At 33.5% G+C, this 21569-nt stretch overlaps 2 protein-coding genes across 2 annotated transcripts; both read right to left on the bottom strand.

The window, feature by feature from the left end:
* Positions 1-2816: 2816 nt before the first annotated feature.
* On the bottom strand, positions 2817-5266 carry LOC113863117 (cytochrome P450 83B1-like). Its single transcript, XM_027496548.1, has 2 exons — positions 4364-5266; positions 2817-3539 (listed from the first exon to the last, which is right to left on the bottom strand). Exons 1-2 carry the CDS (start codon positions 5261-5263, stop codon positions 2934-2936), a joined length of 1506 nt encoding a protein of 501 aa, XP_027352349.1. The 5' UTR covers positions 5264-5266; the 3' UTR covers positions 2817-2933.
* A 4644-nt stretch (positions 5267-9910) lies between these two features.
* On the bottom strand, positions 9911-11860 carry LOC113863441 (cytochrome P450 83B1-like). The gene is made up of 2 exons (XM_027497025.1): positions 10964-11860; positions 9911-10519 (listed from the first exon to the last, which is right to left on the bottom strand). The coding sequence occupies exons 1-2, from the start codon at positions 11858-11860 to the stop codon at positions 9911-9913; spliced, it is 1506 nt and encodes a 501-aa protein (XP_027352826.1).
* Between the last annotated feature and the right edge of the window lie 9709 nt (positions 11861-21569).

The following is a 21569-nucleotide window of genomic DNA, read 5'->3' as shown; positions in this document are numbered from 1 at the left end:
TTAAATTGCTATGTATTGCAATGTGGTTGAGATAGAAGGTAGGGAATTGTGTGTTTGGATGGGATTGATTGATTGGAGTGAGATTGTGTAGAGTAGTGTCATGGATGTTGAAAGGTGTGTATGATGGATATGGATTGTGTTGGAAATGTTATGTGTATGGAATGTGAAGTGAGTGAATACGGGCATATGTGCGTGTATAAATATGAATACTGTGTGTGACTGAGGATATGGCTGAAAATGTGTGTGAATGGCATGTTAAATGCAGTTATGAAAGTGTTAGAAGCTAAGAATGGTTCAACGATACACTGAGGGTGTGGAAGATGAGGGCAGTAGAAATACCTTGGGGAAGAGAGGGTGTTGGTGACACCAACAGTGAGCGTGGGTGCACCACAGGCTACACACTCTCCTCCTGACTCATCCTCTAACTATCACCCTTGTCGAGAGGCTCATGACTGCACACATTGTATCCATGAAGCGGGGGCTAACTAGTGGCCATTCATGGTGTGAAACTATGATGACAGTGCCATAGTGAGTATGGCTAGCATGCAATGAGCGAACATGGTTATTGTTCATTAATTGTGTGATGGTGCAGTGAGTGTACCGGTATGTAAATTGAAATGAAATGTTAATTGTGGTTATAAATGCTTGATTTAAATTGTATTAGAAAACATGTGAAATATGAAAGATGAGACTCTATATTTGTTTGTGTGTATTGGATAGTGTAGAGTACTCACCCTTACAGTTATTTTAAAGGGTGACCAAGACGATCAGCACTAGGCTCAGTGAAGGAATAAATGATACTACTATAGGGCTTAGACAGTTTATTTTAAAATTATGATGTAATTGAATTAGTCTTGTAGCAATTACTTGATATAAATTTATAAACCTTTATTATTTCGAAACACTTTGATGAAAATATGTGTTGGGAAAATATATTTAAATGAAAATTTTATTATTCCTATTTTGTAAAATTTTTATTTCAAAATTAAATTTAAGGTGTTACAATAATCCTAATTAATTATATCGTCAGACGACCATACTTGATTAGTTAATAAATTTAAAGGATAAAACGAGATAAAAAATTATGTGGACTAAACCAATTTTCTTTTCCAATCATTATTAAATTAACAAGTTCATAGGTGCTTTATGCTTTCTTTAATTGATGTCTTGCATGATTATTGGGGATATTAATTTAGAGAAAAAAAAATCTTAGTATTGCATGATCATTGGGTATTAATAGTATTTGTATGAACGATTGATGATCACAAGAAATCAAATTTAGAGTTAAACGAAAAAATAACATAAAGGATTGAATGAGAAAACCTATATGTCCTAGGTTCCTCTCTTATAAGTTTAACCAAGACGTGTGTTATGTTATTTGCTTTTATTCATGATTAATTTTGGATAATACTGCTAAAGGGCTTAGACAGTTTATTTTTAAATTATGATGTAATTAAATTAGTCTTGTAGCAGTTACTTGATATAAATTTATAAACCCTTATTATTTTGAAACACTTTGATGAAAATATATGCTGGGAAAATATATTTAAATGAAAATTTTATTATTCCTATTTTCTAGAATTTTTATTTTAAAATTAAATTTAAAGTGTTACAATAATCCTAATTAATTATATCGTCAAGCGACTGTACCTCGATTAGTTAATAAATTTATAAGATAAAATGAGACAAAGGATTAGGTGGACCAAACCAATCTTTCTCTTCCAATCGTTATTAAATTAACAAGTTCATAGGTGTTTTATCTTTCTTTAATTGATGTCTTATATGATCATTAGGAATATTAATTTAGAGAAAAGAATATTAGTATTGCATGATCATTGGATATTAATAGTATTTGTATGAATGATTAGTGATCACAAGGAAATCAAATTTAGAGTTAAACAGAAAAGTAACATAAAGGATTAAATAAGAAAGCTCATATGCCCTAAGTTCCTCTCCTATAAGTTTAACCAAGATGTGTGTTATGTTATTTACTTTTATTCATGATTAATTTTATAAGTAAATTATGGTTCTTACTTAATTTTACATCTTTTAGGCTCAAATAATTGAATTAAAAAATTCTTAATAATTGAAAATAATATCTGTGAGACGATAACTTGAGAACTCTTTTTGAAAACCTTTTATTATTTTTTTATGGATACACTTGCCCACGAACAAAAAGCAAAATATCTTTTACTTAAGTTTTAAATACCATTTTTTTATAATAATTTCTATAAACATATTATACTTTAATTGTTTAAAATCTTTAATTTTTTTTATAATAGTATATCATAAATCTCTATAACATTTTTTATGGTGAATCTTTTTTATGTACAAATAATAATAATAATAAAAAGCAGTTTTGCAACAGAAATTAACATCAGAAACTATTTTTAAAATATTTTTCTTTTAACGACTTATTTACATATTTATTTTTATAAAGATCCAATTAAAAAAAAACAGATTTCATATAAGGAATAAAATATTATGTAAACCTTCCTAAATTTCGAATATTAAAATTACATGTTACTCCCTTTTCTCTTATTAGCTTTCTTCCCAAAATTATACCAATCAGGTAGGTACGTTCCAGTTCATCATTTAAGTTCATACTATTCTTGTTTCTTTTTGTACATTCTGTTTAACAATTCTTTTCTACTTTGTATCTTATCTTACCTCGGGCTTTCCTCACCGTTGTTCCTATCTTTTTCCTAATCAAAGAAAATGTTATAAACATGCAGATATAGAATTTCTCTATTAGAAATGTGTCAAATATTCTATTTATTACTTTTTCGAATTTCAAATGATTTTACAAAGGCAGATAAATATAACAGGATATCTTGATTTCTGAAACTCCTAAAGCTACACTTTACCAAATGATAATCAGAAGGCAGACTAAAATTACATTATTGCTACACTAATACAAGCCCTGATGATATTCACTTATGGTTCTTGGCAAGAAGGCAAAGATGATTCTTCTTGTGTCGTGCAAGTCCTGGCAGCCCTTGAGTGTCTATGTGTTCTGGTTTCATCCCTGCAGGAATTTCCCAATCGAATGAATTGAGAAGGTTTGCAGTTATGAGCTCCACTGTGGCAATTCCCAGTGATATACCTGGGCAAATTCTACGCCCTGCACCGAATGGAATTAGCTCAAAATCTTGTCCCTTAAAATCTATATCATTGTCTAAGAATCTTTCTGGATAAAACTTTTCTGGGTCTTTCCAAGCCTCAGGGTCCCTTTGAATGGCCCAACCATTAACATACACTATTGTCTTGGGTTGTATTTCATATCCATCTATAACAAAACGTTTATTAGTTTCTCTTGGTATCAATGGTGCCGGTGCATAAAACCTCAGTGTCTCCTTTATCACTGCCTTCAGATATACAAGCTTTTGAATATCCTCTTCCTCTATGAACTTTTGGTTGCCACACAGATTTCTAATTTCTTCTTGAGCTTTTGTCATTACTCTTGGGTTCTTTATCAATCCAGTCATCACCCAAACTGATGTAGCTGCACTTGTATCAGTTGCTGCTACAAGTATGTCCTGTGATCGTCAAGTAAGAACTAATTAATATCAGAAAATTTTCTTTATTTGTTCTTTCTTGCTCCTTTTGAATTGAAGTTCATTGTCACTGTGGCACACAATAAAATCATAGATGTGGTATAAAGTAGCAGCAGAGGTGATAAAGAAACTATTGGTATCCTAGAAGTTTAATACCAATGTGCATGTTTGCACTACAACAAACCGTGCACGGTACATTGCAAGGACTAAACATTTACTTGCCAGTTCTATTAAATCAATTTATAATAAATAAATATATCAAATATATATTCTTAAAGATATAAATGTTAAATTCATAATGTTAATAACTTAAATCCCATATTTAAATTAATTATCCAAATAATAATACTTCAATGTATTCTTTTTATTCTCATGTTATATATATATATATATAACTTAAATGTATGGTGTAAATATTCATGTATTATAGATTTAAGGCTTTTTGATTTTTAATTTTCAAAAATTTTATTTTAAAACTATTTTATAAAACCATTTTTAGAAAAAATAAAAAAAATTATTCGATAATTTAATTTTTAAAATTAATTTTACTTAAACTTTTTTTAGTTTTAAAAAAAGAGGCATAAAAATAAAAATAAAAACATCCAAACAGTAATTCCGTTTTTTAGTTTTAAAAATTGAAAATAAAAAATTATTTTTAACATACAGGGAGCAGGGACTACGGAAGACTACAAACGAATGATTGCTTACAATTACGCGACATGAATGATTGCTGAACACACGAAGTATATCCGACCGTTCACATAATCAACAAAGGAAAATAGAGAGGGAAAAGCATGAGCACATACCAATATGACAGCTTTGATGTGATCATTTGTGAGATCTATTGAAAGGCGATCCTGCTTCTTAAGTTGAAGCAACACATCAACTATATCCTCCCCCTCTTTCTTTTCTGTTTTGAGGCAACTAGGACTGAGATGGTCGTCAACGACTTCTTGAAAAAACGCATCCAATCCCTTGAAAGTGTTTTCAAGGCGAGCAAGTAATCCTGTGAGTTTATCAATCCACCCTAAGAAAGGAATGTAATCTGAAACGAAGAAGGAAAGGAACATGGCCTGTGACTCATTAAGCAGTTCCTGGAACCTGCTCCTCTCAGCTCCTTCCTCATCATATTTCCTCCCAAAAGCAATCCTACATACAACTGCGCTTGAGACCGACATTATGATCTCACTCAGGTTTGTAATTTTCGAAGAACAAGCGTGCCCTGAAATCTTTTCTATCATTAGCATCACCTCAGATTTCCTTACATGGGAAAAGCTAGATATCCGTTTGGAGCTGAAGAAATGGACCACACAAATTTTTCTGATTTCTCTCCAGTAATCATTGTATGGGGAAAATATCATGTCTAACCCACTGTAAGACAATTTTAGTGAGCCATGTGAGGGGGGTCTGCTGCACAGGTCAAGATCATGGTCTTTGAGAAGCTCCTCTGCCAGTTTGGGGGTGGAAACAACAATGGCTGGCTTAAAGCCAATTTGGAGGGAGAAAAGGGGGCCATAGATCTTTGAGAGTTTCCATAGCTGGAAGTTGAGATTTGAATTGTCAAGTTGATGAAGATTGCCAATAATGGGAAGGCCTCTTGGACCTGGTGGACGACGATTTGATGGGTTCTTAATGCCTCCGTATTTCTTCAAGAGGATCAATACCAACACAGGAAGAGCTAGAAGTATGTGCAGAAATGACACCATTGTGGAAGAGGCCAGACACCGACGTAGCTGGCAAATATCTACCTTGTGTGTGTTTATATACACAAAAAAATATCAGATCTTTTATTTTAAAATTATATTTTAACTCAAACGGATGGACTACGTACTGAAATTTACAGACTCATTTTAGGTTAATACACCTCTGCTTTGGAATTGTATACTTTTGTTTGCGGACAGACTTAACACGCAACTTCATACAGACTCTCGTTTATAGCATCGGAGGTAGAGACAACCGATAAAAATTTTCTATATTTGATGAATTTGCGGATAAATCATTCAAAATTGAAAAGATGAAAGTTAAAATAGTTAATTAATAGAACAAAAGTATTTAATAATCTAATTAATATATATATATATCAGCCTTTCGTTTATTCTAAAATTTAAGATTTGGTAATTATGTATTTTTAAAATAATTATAAATTTTAGTTTTATTTCTCAATTTTAAAATATTTTTATTGAATAAAATGATATAATACATTGAATTATATTATTATTTTGATGATATTACGGTATAAAAATTAAGATTTAATAAATTTGTTATATTTTAATTAAATTTAATAATAAAAGTAGAGTTGAGTGTGAAAATGGTAAAGATAGTAAATTTAATAAATCAAAAAAGAAAAAGAGGATTATTTTAAAAAGATTAATGATGACAAAAAACAAAAAAAATCACTTTGACAAGCAACTAGCTACAAACATTTAAGAAAACACGAGTCAGAGTAATATTATAAAAATGCTAATAAAAACTTAGTTTAGTTATCTTAGTAAATATTTTTTTTTGTTATGAAAATAGGTTTCAGCTAGTTAAGTGCTAAAATACCTTTTCAACCGCACTCATTAAGATGTTTTATATTATTTTATTTTACATTGAACTTTTTATAATATTATTTGATATATTATTCATTTTTATTTTTATTTCTTTATTATTTTAGGTGTGAAAAATAATCATTGTTACCAAGAATAGGCAGAGGTAAGAAAGGGTATTTAGTTCGACGAATTTTCAATTAATGATAATTCTTCGGCGGCGGCGGCGGCGGCGGCGGCATGCATATCAATTATTACGATTGAGGAAATTCGGAAAGAATATCGTTACAACAAATCAGTGATTTCATTTTAGGTAAATTCCGGCCAACCCTTAAAAATTTATACGTTTCATGATTTTTAATTAATAATAATTAGACACATCTTTAAGTAATAATTTTATTTAATAATAAAATATATATGATAATATATTTTTATAATTTGTTAGATACGATGCATAAATTTTTTTAGAGTATTATTAATTATTTGGAGGAAATTATTTCATAGTCTGGGACCGGCCACTCACTGACTCGCGTGTTACTTTTCTATTGAGATAATGCAAAGTTTTTTCATTGTTTCGGATAAAATAATGGCATTTTAATTTTTGTACATTTGTAGAGTTTTTTATTTCTCACTTTTGTAGGTTTATAAAATAAAATATGAATATCATTGTCAATCATGTTCATCTATTTTAAGAAATGTTCCGTGAATTTTCCCTTTTAAGTGTGCAGGGTATATCGTATTGGATTTTCTTTTAACCTTTGATGTGATGTGGAGAGAGAAAGAAAATAATATAAATAAATGCAATAAAATACAAATATTCAAAGTAAATATTTAAAAACAAAATTCAAATAATAAAACCTATTCCAAATTTGTTATAAAGGTCAGCTACTTTATTTACTTTCACCGTGGATGTGATGTAGGATTGATGTGTTTTGGTTTGCAGCTTGTCCTTACCATGGTACCAGCAACATGAGAATCCCGTTTCATGATCACCTGGTTAAGGTTAAGGTTCAAATTTGACGGTATTCTCGCTCCACGAAAATTCTACAAAGCTTAGCTCTTGAGGCTAACAGCTACCAAGATTACAATACAAATAAATTACATCCGTTAAAAATAATATTTTGCATAAGTTATTAAATTAATTTAAATAGATTCAATATAATAAGCAAAAATATTTTACATCAGTTATATAATTATTGTTAAAAATTGTGTAATATATAGATAACAAAGACCATAATTTAATGCCTTGAGATTCTAAATTGGACGCGAGATTTAAGTTTGTTTATATGATTTGATTATAGTCTATTAAAAAATATCTCATGGTGTTTCTAAAACATTTAAAGAAATACACTAATAATTTCATGCAAAAATAGAGTTTTTTATTTATCAAAACATCAACTTTTAGTGACCAAAAAATTTTAATTCAGCATAAGCTAAATAGTACAAATCATAACATGTATGAACAGTTAGGAAACTATTCACAGAATAAAATCCTAAGATATTACGCTAATACCAATATACAAGTCCAAATTGAAACTCCTTACCCTTTCAAGTTTGAATATACCTTATCAATCTAAGACAAATCCGTCACAAAGAAGGTTTAGGAAAGTCAAACTAAACCGAAGGGTTAGAAAAAAAGCCTTTCATGATATTCAGCCAAGAAACAGTAAAGGAACAAGAGTTGGTTAAACCAAGATGGATGGTTTAAGCCATTAGAATTTAGAACCAACAATTATAAGTTTTTTATGAATTGCTCTAAGATTTTGATTTAAAGAATAAGTGATGAAGACAGAGAAAGTGAAGAAAATATTTTTACTAGTTTCAAAATCAGGCCATTGAATCTTTTTGTGGTGAAAATTTGACCAAACCATCAAATATAAAGTTGCGGTAAACAATTTTCCTTAATTTGATAATTAATTTAAATTAATTAAAAAGGGATAACTATGCTTTAGCTAGACCTAAAACTAAGCTGAATATGAAGCAAGAGAGACTTAAACTAGACTTAAAAAATAGGATGACTATTCTAACCTGGGCATGTAGAAACTGAGAAAATAGAAAATTAGGTTTGTTTGATTTGGTTTTAATTTTTAATTTTTAAAAAATATTTTAAAACAATTTTATAAAACTGTTTAGAAAAATAAAATAAAATAAATTTTGTTTGATAATTTAGTTTTTAAAACTATTTTTAATTAGACTTTTGTTAGTTTTAGACAAAAAAACCAAAAAAAAAAAACCTAAATAGCAATTCTGTTTTTCAGTTTTAAAAACTGAAAATAAAAATTAATTTTCAAAATTAATTTTTAAAACTTACATTAACAAGCAAGTTTTTCTATTTTTAATTTTAAAAACTAAAAACTCTATTTAAAAAAAGAAAACAAACAAGCTCTAAGTTGGTCATTTTATACCTTGGGGTGTTTTGGTCATTTTGCATACAAAATTTTGAAAAATTAATATTTTTATCAAAAAAATTTTTGTTATCCAAATCTATTTTTTTCATCTCAAAACATATTTCTTCAAATTTTTATGACATTTCTATATTTTAAAAAAAAATATTTTATAAAACACATTATAGGGACATTTTACTCTTTTATCAAGAAAAAATAAGAAAAAATATAACAATTTATCGTTAATTATTCTTGCATATTCATTGTCTGAATTAAAATTTTAAAATTTTAATTTTTTTTATCAATCAAAATAGTTTACAGGTTGTTTAATTGCTATTCAGGGGCAGTTTGATCAATTAAAAATCACTAAAAAATATTATAAAATATTTTAAAATTAAGAATATCATTATTATACTCAAATTACTCTTAGATAATTTTCTAAAATGTAAAACAGTATAACCACATTTACATTTATGATTTACACAAATAGTAAAAAATGAGAGGGTTACAATAAGAATTAATAAAAGTGATTTCTATTTGGCAAGCATTTTAAAATTATAATGTAAAAAAATAAGAAAAATTAATTCTAAAATATCTTCAAGAGAAGAGAGAAATAAGAGGAAAAAAAGAAAAGAATGAAGAAAAGTGAATAAAGAGTCCCTGTTTAAAATTTAGGATTACTACAAAAGCAGAAATGACGTATAATAATTCCCATTTAAACTCAACCTTTTTTAGCCATTCAACTCTTTTCTTTCATAAGCTACTTATTATTCTCTTGATTTTATGACAACACTTATTATCCTCACAATGAATGAATACGGTGTAAAATGTTTTCCAAAAATAAGAGTGAAGGAAAATATAGAGAGAAAAACTTAATAAAATCTTCTCTTATATACTTTCGTCTGAAAAATCTTATACTCTAGTCAAATTATAAGTTTTTAAAGTTCAAGTTGAAATTTAGTTTACTTGGGATAGTGTTTAGAACTTTAGAGAAAAATAAAAAGCTGTGGCGAAAAATAGAGAAAAAAATTATTTGCCGCTAGATTTCTGATTTTTTTTTTTTCACTTATTTTCTAACACTCTTTGTACTTTTTGCTTTATTTAATTTTCCCTTTTAGCTATATGTCTCACCCTAAATTTTGTAACCATGTCCCTAGCTAATACGGAATATGTCAAAGACTGTTTGTCCTTGTCATCATCTCTCAACCATGAATATTTGGAAGGAAAGAAAATTTACGAAGGAAGGTGACTATTATATCTCGATTACATAAAATACAAGGATAGAGTCTTATTTATACCGTGGAGACTCAAATTTCACGTCATCCATGAGGACTCTACTTAACTTATAGGAACAAACATGTAAAAAGTAGCACATGCATGATTAATTTATTTTCTAATTAATCATTTCGAATATAACATTGACATGCATATTAATTCCAATTCACACTGGTTTCTTAGCAACAACGAAGAGAGGATTTTTCTTGTGCTGGACAAGTCCCGGAAGCATATCAAAGTCGATGTCTTCCCTCTTTATCCCTTTGGGCATTTCCCAATCGAAGGAATAAAGAAGATTAGCAAGTACAAGCTCCACGGTGATAACTCCCATATTTATGCCCGGGCAAACCCTTCGACCCGCACCAAATGGAATCAGCTCGAAATCATATCCCCTAAAATCTATGGTGCTGTCGAGGAATCTCTCAGGATAAAACTCTTCTGGATCCTTCCATGTTTCAGGGTCTCTATGCACTGCCCAAGCATTCACATACACCAATGTTTTCTCTGGAATTTCGTATCCTGCAATGCTACACCTTTTGTTCGTTTCTCTTGGTATAAGCAGAGGCACAGGTGGAAACAATCTCAGTGTTTCTTTTACAATAGCCTTAAGATAAGGAAGCTTTTGGATATCATCTTCCTCTATAAACCCCTTCCCATCAAACTCATTTCTAATCTCTTTTTGAGCTTTCTCCATTACTCTCGGGTTCTTCATTAATGCAGTCAAAGCCCAAACAACTGCGGCTGAACTTGTATCTGTCCCAGCAAAAATCAAGTTCTGCCATTGACAAAGAAATGAGAAATTCATTATTATTAGCAACTATCACACAAATAATAATAACAACAAAAATAATTAGTAATAAGTTAATATACAATTTAATTTTTGAAATTTTACAACTTCTGGTGCTTTAACTCCTAAATGGGTAAATATATACACAAATAGCTCCAATATTAGTTACTAACTTCCTAACTAGTTTACGTGTTAAGTTGTCATAGTTATTATTAACCATTTTATCTCCCAAAAGACTAATTAAAGTGTAGACGAAAATTTTCAGGAATTAATCGTAGTGACATAAATTATTAACTCACTGGATGATTATGATGGAGTATATGTATAACATGACCATGTATAGACAAGTAGGAAAAATGGGAAAATGAAGCAAAATTAATGGGTCTTGAAAATTAAAAGAAAGGTAAAATGAAGAAAAAAAAATAGACTAACCATGATCAAAGGTTTAATGTGAGCAGGAGTGAGATCCATGGAGAAGGAACGATCATTCTTGAGTTGAAGCAAGGCATCTATTACATCCGCTTGATCTGAAAGTTTCTCCCTTTTGGGATCAAGGTGTTCATCAATAGCATTCTGGTAGAACTCATCAAACACTTTGAACATTTTCTCTAGACGACCCATTAATCCAGTGAGCTTATCAACCATCCCCCCAAGAAGAGGAATATAGTCGGTGTAGAAGAAGGAAACTGCCAACTCTTGCGCTTCTTTAAGCAAGCCATGGAACATGCTCCTCTCAATTCCTTGCTCTTCGTACCTTCTACCCAAAGTAGTTCTACACACTATATTGCTCGTGAGACACGTCAGCAACTCATGCATGTTGGTAACTTTGGAGCAAGAAGCGTGTGCTGATATCTTTTTGATCAATTGAGTAACCTCATATTTTCTTATTGAGGAAAACATTAAGACACGCTTTAGGCTAAGGAAATGGATAATGGAGATTTTCTTCGTGTGTCTCCAATAATCTCTGTATGGAGAAAAAACAATGTCTAACCCATTATATGAAAATTTCATTTGGCTGATTAAGGAAGGTCGGCCACAGAACTCAAGGTCATGAGTTTTCATTACCTCCTTGGCTAGTTTAGGTGAGGAGACAACAAGGGTTGGCCTTGAACCCAGTTGAAGGGAAAAGATAGGGCCATATTCTTTTGAGAGTTCGTAGAGTTTCACACAAAGAGAAGAAACGTCAAGTTGATATAGATTACCAATGAATGGAAGGCCTCTAGGACCTGGTGGAAAGGTTGATTTCTTTGTTGTTCTGCATTTCCAGAGGAAGAACAATAGCAAGAGGGGACATGTTAAAAGAACAAGTGATAACATATTTTGGTCCATAATTAAGGATAGAGAGAGAGAACTGCTATTGTAGTAATAATCCGAGTCTATTATAAACATGCTTAGGGATAGAAGCGTGTGTGTGCGCGCGCGCGTCATTCCTCTGTCCTTTTGTCAATACAATTATCGTCGGTGACTATTAATTATTAATACGGTAAAAGAAATGGTGAACCTCAATCTGTAATGAAAGGGCATAATACTGTTGAAGTATAGTTGTTTTACTAACACTTCTCCTAGTTTTCTATGGGATATTTTGCCTCATTATTTTGCCAATCTTAATGATTTGACTTGCATGTTTTACGATGTAGCAAATGTCATAAATCAGTCCACGCCATGATGTAAAAATATATTCATTTAGAAATATGAGTGTGACTTGTTTGTCAAACGCACGTATCCATCCTCGTCACATTCTGCTCCTACATGAACTATAAGACCAAAATTTGGTCACAGAAAAGCCAGGCAGCTCAAATTAGATGTGTAATTACCAATTATTTATACAAATACTATTAATACTCAATAATTATGTAATAATAATATTTTTTTAAAATTAATATTTTTAATATCCAATGATCATACAAGAGATCAATTAAAGAAAGCATAAAATACTTATGAACTTGTTAATTTCATAATAATTGGAAGAGCAAAATTGGTTTAATCCACCTAATCTTTTGTCTTATTTTATTCTATAGATCTATTAACTAATCTAGGTATGGTTGTCTAAGGATATAATTAATTAGGATTATAATTATGTACAATAGGATAAAAGTTAATTATTAACGGAAACTAAATATAGATTCAAACTTCAAAATTTCATAAATTTATGAAAAATAGTTCCCATAGCCCCAGCTATGGACTTAGTTACTCATGCTAAAGAAAAGAACTAAAATAATCATAAACAAAGTCATAGAGAAAAACAAACTAGAAAGAAATGATTTCTCAATCTTCGAACACGACTGCTCGAAGCTCCAAGTCTCACCAAGAGTATGCCAATGATCCCGTGCAAGAGAGATAAGATGAGAAGTGTATCAGAGAGTAAAAGATAAGATGTAAACCGTGTCCAACAAGATGACTAAGGTATCTCTTTTATAGGGTTTGAAAATCATAAAAGCTCTTTATAATTGGGCTTCCCGCAAATGAGCACGGCCGTGCGAGGCCTTGTTGAAAGGGTATGAGCGTACTTACTGCTGCGAAGCTATGATCTTTCATCAATTTGGGCCCAAAATGTACAAAAAAAAAAAATCCACTTGTGGCCTCTTCATACTAAACTGCACATTTAACATATAAATCAGTGTAAAACTCAATTAAAATAAAGGGTAAACATAAATATATGGGTCATAGAAGAGAGCCTAATTACGTACTTATCATACATTAAAATTGGTTTTAATCAATTTTGTTAAATTTATTGTTTCTATCTCCTCGACTGTAATTGTATTTATCATAGAAATCAATTTAAGTTTTTTAATATTATCAACTAAAGTACATTTATTTTACATATATTTATTGTGTAAGTAAAATTTGATTATAATCAATTTTTATTTTTTTTAATTACTTTAGTTTAGAGGCAATAATTTGGGCAATGTAATGTTTGGATGGAGATACATTTAGTTTACATTGTCTATGAGATGTTGTGTAACGAGTATACGTGTTTTGTAAAAAGCTAAACACTTCATTGGAATTTTCTCTGGTTTTGTGTTTCGTAGATGCTCTCCAACCTAAGTTACCTCCCTTAAAGGTTTCCTTGTCACTTCTAAGTTTACAGGTCTTGATTCTCATATTATACGTAATATAAGAGTTAATATTGTTTTATTGGTTTCTTAGCTCCATAAATAATATTTATTTTATTATATTATTGTTTTAATATGGATTAAGATAAATTTGTTATTCAGGATGTTATATAATTTTTAAAGTTTTTTCAAATACTTGTATTTATATATAAAATTTATAACACTTAATACATTATTTCTATTATTTTAAAATAAATTATATATAATTTTATTAAGTTTATTATTTTGAGATATATATAGAACTAAATTAATATTTTTATAATGTAAGATATATTTTAAACAATTTTATTGATGTCTCAAATCAATGAATGAATAAGTGCACCTGTTGTCACAATAATACCATTAAAAAGGAGTACCAAGTGTCATATCTATAGAAACTATTAATTAAGATTTTCAATCTTCAATTACTCAGTTGTTAAATAACACAAACAAAGGAATTATGATGATAATTTCACTAAAACAAAAAATAGCAAATAGAAAGAAAATAGATTTCAAGAATTAAAATATAGAAAATAGGGTTAAGTAAATTCAGATGAATAAAGCAAGTACCTAGATTATAAATCCTCCTAAGCATCCAAACAACTAGGTTCCTTCATCAATTACTCAATTTTAATCTTTTAGACCTGTAGGAATTCCTAAAATAAGCCAATAATTTTCTCAAGGATAATAGCTCCTAAATCTCAATTGATTAACCAAAATCTCTTCCTTAATTAACACCTAGGTTGCATTAAATTTGATTTGTGAATTTTGCCATTAAGGTTGTCTCTAATACAAAAGACTTATGTCATTCTTTCTCTAGAGTTGGATTCAAGCCTTTCCAAATGAGCAATGATCAATTCATACTAGATTTCTACTCAAAACCAGAAACATGAAAATAAGATAGGAGATAAACTGAATCATCAACCAATAAGCAAAACTACTCAAATGAACTTAAGAAAACAAAACTTGAAAAAGTCTGAAGGGGAATTACTAGAAAGGATTACAAAGAATTCATTACATCTATGTAGTCAAAAAGGAATTAGAAATTAAACATAGAGAAACTATAATTCAAGAGTAGAAAATAAAAGGAAAGTCTTATTGTCATCCCCGAGTTGTAGACGTCACTCTTTTCTACCTTCAAAAACGTCCTCTTACATTTTTACATCACCTCCTTTTTATATTGACAGCCCCCTTACTCATTTTCTTGCAGATGCTCAAATCTGACGCACATCAATTTACACTCCCACATACACAGCCATGTACTTTCCCGTGTATATCTCTAATTCTTTAATAATTCATCCCTTTAAGCTTTCGATTGAACTATACTCTTGGAAACACAGTTATAAAGTTGGCCGTGTATATTTCTGCTCCAAATACTTTGCTTAATTTACATGATCCGAGAAGTACACAAGCATGTACATGGGCATGTACTTGCCCGTGTAGATCTCTGCTTTTACGCTCAAACCAATTACTTCAACCCGAAAAATACACATGCAGATACATGGGCAAGTACGCTGGTTTTGTAGATCTTCAAAAGAGGTTAGCATTGCTTCCCTTTTTAATCTATTCTTTAAAAACTCTCATTCCTTATTCATTATTCCTGAAATATGAATAAACAATCTGATTAATAACAAATTCTCACAATGGCTAGTTTAAAAATTCCAATCATTACTCATAAAATGCATTAGAGGATTAAGCATAAAAGGTATTTATCATTTATTATATATAAATATTTATAAAATTATAATTTTTTCATTAATTAATAAATTATATATATTAAAATAAAATATTGGTTTAGTCCACCTAATCCTTTGTCTCGTTTTATCTTATAGATCCATTAACTAATAAAGGTACGATCGCCTAACGATATAATTAATTAAGATTATAATTATGCGTAATAGGATAAAAGCTAATCACGGACGGAAATCAAATATAGATTCAAACTTCAAAATCCCATAAATTCATGAACAATAGTTTCCATAGCCCTAGATATGGACTTCGTTACTCATGCTAAAGGAAAGAATTAAAATAATTATAAGTAAATCCATAATTAAAAGAAATAGCAAACTAGAGTGTGAGATGAGTTCCCGATCTTCAGGTATGATCGTTCGAAGCTCTAAGTCCTGCCAAAAGAATGTCAAAGATCATGTACAAGAGAAACGAGATGAGAAGTGTATAACAAAAGGGAAGAATGTGTGTAGAGTGTAACACCTTAAATTTAATTTCAAATAAATAATACTTTCGCAAATTCAAAATAATAAAAGTTTCATTAAACATTTCAAAATAGGGAAATGGTTACAAGTTTATATTAAATAACTGTTACAGGACCATTTAAATACAACAATTTCAAATTGACATTCGAAGCCTTATAGTAGTTCCATCCAACCCTTCACTGAGTCCGGTGCTGATCGTCTTGATTACTTGAAAAATGAATGTAAGGGTGAGTACTCTACACTGCCAAACACACAAACAAGCATAGAGTCTCACCTTGCACATAATTTACATAATTTCTAATACACTTCACACAATATAATCACAAGCAACATTACCACTCAATTCATTTCTAATTCAACTTTGATGCACTCACGACACCAAACAATTTACACACACGTAATTATCAAAGAATACTCCCGTGCACTCAATGCATGCCAGCTACGCTCACTGTTGCACTGTGATCACAGACTTTCACTATGGATGGTTGCCGGTAACTCCCGCCTCACGGATACCACGTGGGTAGTCACGGGTTGCTCAACAAAGGTAGTGGTCAGAGGTCTAGTCAGGAAGAGAGTGTGTGGCCTGTGGTGCACCCGCTCCCACAGTCGGTGTCACCACCACTCCCTCTTTCCAAAGGTATTTCTACCGTTCTCATCTTCCACACCCCCAGTGTATCGTTGAACCATTCACAGCACGTTACACCAGCGTTAATTACACCTCATTCACGCACATTGCAATATTCATTCTCAATATACGGCATAAAGCCCACCATCATGCATAATAAACAGCACTAGGCCCTCATTCGTTTTACAGTACACGACATAAAGCCTATATTCATTCATATTACACGACACTTAGTATATAATCCACATTATTCAATCATCAATCAATGATACAATCACACACATTTCAATCAAGAGTATATTAACCCAACACAACCAATTCACATTACATTCAAACACACCGTAATTTCCATCCACACACTCATTCTTACTCTCTATCTCAATCTCATTACAAAAACATAGGAACTAAACCGAATTTCACACAAATGAGATAAGGTAGAGTCCCCTTTTACCTTGGATTGAAAACCCACACTCGAATTCAACCACGAAAGTGCTGTCCACACAGATTTTGGCCTAAATACATAGAAGAACTCCATGAGAATCCAAGGAAACCGAGAAACAGAAAAAAGGATGAGAAACAAAAACCCTAACCATTAAAACTCACCTCCAAGCATTCCTAACACGAATCCAGCCTTCAATCAAGCTCCTGAACGGCTCTGGAGGCAATTTAATCAGTAGGATAGGGTTTTGGGTCGAGAGAATCGAAGAAATTTTGAAGGGAAGGAGAAATAACCTTTCTCGAACCCTAACCCCCTTTAAATCCTCTCTACTCGCGACACTTTTGCTATAGCCAGATATTCTTGCTGCAGCGAGACATCTCTCGCTGTAGCGACTCCTCTTGCCGCTACAGCAAAAATCTCAGACAAAATTGGACCATTGTTTATGCAGAATCTCGCTACAGTGAGACTGCACCCATAAATGCACCCCAAACTATAGCTTTGTCGCTACAACGAGACACTCTCGTTGCAGCGACATGTAGACAATTTCACGCCTTCCGAGAGCTCCCTGCACCAGGTACTCAGCCTAATTTCCAAATCCAACCACATACACACGTACACACACACATATATATATATACCTATTCATACATATCATCGTTCAATCAGTCATCACGCACTCAAGTGCAATTTCAATATTCATTCACATTTACACACACACACACACACACACACACACACACACACACACACACATATATATCAATAATCAATATTACAAAATTGGGGGCGTTACAACTCTCCCCTCCTTTAAAGAATTTTGTCCCTGAAATTCAGCCAAAGTACATGCACATAAGTTATCCAAACAATTCCAGGTACAACTCTATCACCCTACTCTCCATTTCCTATGTGGCATCTCCCTCATCACTTGAGCTCCATATCACCTTCACCAATGAGATCTCCTTGCCCCTCAGCTGTTTCACGCGGTGATCCGCTATCCTCACCGGATACACATCATAAGACAAGTCTTCTCTTACTTGAACCGGGTCAAGATCGATCACATGGGAAGGATCTGACACATATTGCCTGAGTTGTGACACATGGAACACCGAATGTAGATTCGAGAGATTAGGAGGCAACGTTATTCAGTATGCAGCAGGACCAATTCTACTCAACACTTCGAAAGGCCCGATGAACTTAGGAGATAGCTTCCGAGAGTTCAGAGCTCTCCCAACTCCGGTCACAGGTGAGACCTTCAAAAACACATGGTCATCCACCTGGAACTCCAATGGCTTCCTTCTTTTATTATAGTAACTCTTTTGTCGATCTTGGGCAGCCTTCATCTTTTTTCTTATCATTTTGAGTTGTTCGTTTTGCTTTTGAATCATATCTGGCACACACAAAACCATTTCCCCAGTTTCATACCAACACAGCAGAGTTCTGCACCTCCACCCATATAAAGCCGCAAATGGTGCATCCCAATACTAGCATGATAACTGTTGTTGTACGTGAATTCTACTAGCGGCAGGCACTCTTCCCAAGTTCCCTGCTGCTTGAGCACAGAAGCTCTCAACAAGTCCTCTAGGGTTTGGATGGTTCTTTCAATCTGACTATCTGTCTATAGATGATACGCCAAACTAAGTCCGCCAAACTAAGTCTCAGCTTAGTCTTCAACGCCCTCTGCAGGCTCTCCCAAAACCTCGAGGTAAACCTCAGGTCTCTATCGGACACCACACTGGTTGGCACGCCATTCAGTCTGACTATCTCCCTCACATATAACTCCATAAGCCTCTCTAACTTATACTTCATGTTAATAAGAAGAAAGCGTTCAGCCTTAGTCAACCGATCCACTATCACCCAAATAGCATCATGATTGTTCTTGGTCTTCGGTAACCCGGACACGAAGTCCATAGAAATACTGTCCCACTTCCACTCAGGGATCTCCAATGGTTGCAGCAACCCGGGTGGACGTTGGTGTTCGACTTTCACCTTTCGCCTTCTAGCAAGTTAGGCATCTAGCTACATATTCAGCCACATCTCTCTTCATTCCATTCCACCAAAAGCTCTTCCGAAGATTCTGATACATTTTGGTTGCACTGAGGTGAAAACTCATCCTGCTCTTATGTGCTACCTCAAGTACCATCTGCCTTAATTCATCCACTTGGGAAATGCACACTCGGTTCTGGAATTTAATTACCCCGTTCTCATCACAGTGGAACTCCATATTCTTTCCCTCATTCTTCTGCCTCATCATATCTTGCAGAAAAGCATCTCCCTATTGCGCATCTCAGACATACATTAAAAAGTCATTATGAATCAACGTCGCTCCGAGATACAAACTCCCCAGTCTCACCTCCATGGCCAAATTCATGTCTCTGAATTCCTCAATCAACTCCATTTCCTTCACCATCATTGTTGCCACGTGCAATGATTTTCGGCTCAGCGCATCTGCCACCACATTTGTCTTGCCCAGATGGTAAGACAATGTGAAGTCATAGTCCTTAAGAAACTCCATCCATCTCCTCTGCCGCATGTTCAGCTCCCTCTGATCAAACAGATACTTTAAACTTTTGTGGTCACTGAACACTTCAAACCTTGCTCCATACAGGTAGTGTCTCCATACCTTAAGGGCAAAAACCATTGCGGCTAACTCCAGATCATGTGTCAGATAGTTGACTTCATACAGGCGTAACTGTCTTGTGACATAGGCAACCACTCACCCGTTTTGCATCAAAACACACCCAGTCCATGCCTAGACGCATCACAATACAGATCAAACTTTCGCTCCAGGTCAGGTAGAGCCAACACTAGTGCCAAAGTCAACCTTATTTTCAGTTCTAGGAAACTAGCTTCACACCATTTGGTCTACTTAAACTCCCTTCCCTTACTGGTCAGCTTCGTTAAGGGTAAAGCTATCTTAGAAATTCCTTCAATGAACTTCCGGTAATAACCTGCTAGTCCCAGAAAACTGCGAACCTTAGTCATATTTATCGGTCTCGGCCACTCAGCCACTACTTCTACCTTTGCAGGTCTACCATGATTCCTTTCTTCGATACTACATGCCCCAGAAACTGATTCTTTGACAACCAGAATTCACACTTGGAAAATTTCGCATATAGTTGTCTCTCTTTCAGAATTTGTAGAACAATGCTCAAGTGCTCGGTGTGCTCTTCCTGAGTCTTCGAATAAATATGGATGTCGTCAATGAATACCACCACAAACTTATCCAAAAGCTCCTGGAAGATTCTATTCATGTAATCCATGAACACCACAGGCGCATTGGTAACTCCAAACGGCATTACCAAGTACTCATAGTGACCATACCGTGTCCTAAACGCCGTCTTAGGTACATCTGCATCCTTTACTCTAATCTGATGATACCCTGACCTCAGGTCAATCTTAGAAAACATCGTAGCTCCTCTCAACTGGTCCATCAAATCGTCAATCCTCGGAAGCGGATACTTGTTCTTAACCGTCACTTTTTCAGCTGCCGATAATTCACACACATCTTCATACTCCCATCCTTCTTCTTCACCAAGAGCATTGGTGCTCCCTATAGCAACATGCTCGGTCTTACAAACTGTTTCTGTAATAGATCCTCTACTTGCTTCTTGACCTCCGCCAACTCCGCTGGTGACATCCTATAAGGTGCCATAGAAATCGGGCTTGCCCCCGAAATGAGGTCAATAACAAACTCTATTTCTCTCTCAGGCAGTATCTCGAAAACATCTTCAGGGAAAACTTCCAAGAAATCCCTCACCACCAGAATATACTCTGCCTCCACCATGCTTTCGACCTCCATTAAAAACATAACCATAAAGACCTTGGCGTTTACCGTGTTCTCCCACACACCTTGGCTCATAAGCCGCATCCAGTTGGGAAAAAGGCAAACAGATCAGATCCGCCTCGAATTCCTTACCGTGCACCATCATTGAACACCCCAAACACACCCATGACATCATAACTGGTTTACTTGTAGGGGTAGTCAACACAACATTACACGACAATTTAGTCACATACAAGTTCAGACTCTTCACACAATCCACAGATATAAAAGAGTGCGTAGCACCTGAGTCAAACAACACATCTAGCAATCTGCCCTTAATTATACATTTACCTCGGATCAGCTCCTCTAACTGTGAAGCCTCTGTCCCACTCATAGCAAAGACTCTACTAGGAATGCTTGGCTTCTTCCCTGTACTCAGCCCCGTGCTCCCCCTTGATTCAGCTCTCTGAGTTGTACATGAATTGCTACTCCTCTTAGCAGCCCTACACACATTGGCAATGTGCCCCGACTTCCCACAATTACTGCAAGTAATTCGCGGCTGTGGGCAGTCCTTCACCATGTGTGGTCCTCCACACCTGAAGCATTTGAGCGGTCCTTTGAAAGAGCCCGTTCCTGAACCAGAGCCAGAACCTTAAACCCTAAACCCTAAACCACTACTCCTCTCTTGAGATGAAGTCCTTCTGGAATGTGAATGACTAGAACCCAAATACAACCCTTTGGAGAATCTAGGGGGTCTTCTATCTTGCCTCACTAGCTCGGTTCCCTTAGTGTCCATTGTCTTCCCCCTTGATTTAGTTTCAAAGATTCTACTCCTGCTCACCAGAGTGGGCAAGTCTGTCAGTTGGAACACTGACTGCAGCTTCGATGTCTGGCCTCAGCTCGTGC

This window comes from Abrus precatorius, unplaced genomic scaffold (assembly GCF_003935025.1).
Source record: "Abrus precatorius isolate BTA unplaced genomic scaffold, Abrus_2018 Scaffold3, whole genome shotgun sequence".
Lineage (NCBI taxonomy): Eukaryota > Viridiplantae > Streptophyta > Magnoliopsida > Fabales > Fabaceae > Abrus > Abrus precatorius.
Note: the sequence above shows the minus strand (reverse complement) of the source record. Positions and strands in the feature narration are given on the sequence as shown.

Excerpts from the sequence above, each read along its gene's own strand:
- LOC113863117 (XM_027496548.1), bottom strand. The coding sequence starts at position 5,263 with ATGGTGTCATTTCTGCACATACTTCTAGCTCTTCCTGTGTTGGTATTG. Across the intron at positions 3,540-4,363 it reads ACATCAAAGCTGTCATATTG|GACATACTTGTAGCAGCAAC; the intron begins GTATGTGCTCAT and ends TGACGATCACAG.
- LOC113863441 (XM_027497025.1), bottom strand. The coding sequence starts at position 11,860 with ATGGACCAAAATATGTTATCACTTGTTCTTTTAACATGTCCCCTCTTG. Across the intron at positions 10,520-10,963 it reads ACATTAAACCTTTGATCATG|AACTTGATTTTTGCTGGGAC; the intron begins GTTAGTCTATTT and ends TGTCAATGGCAG.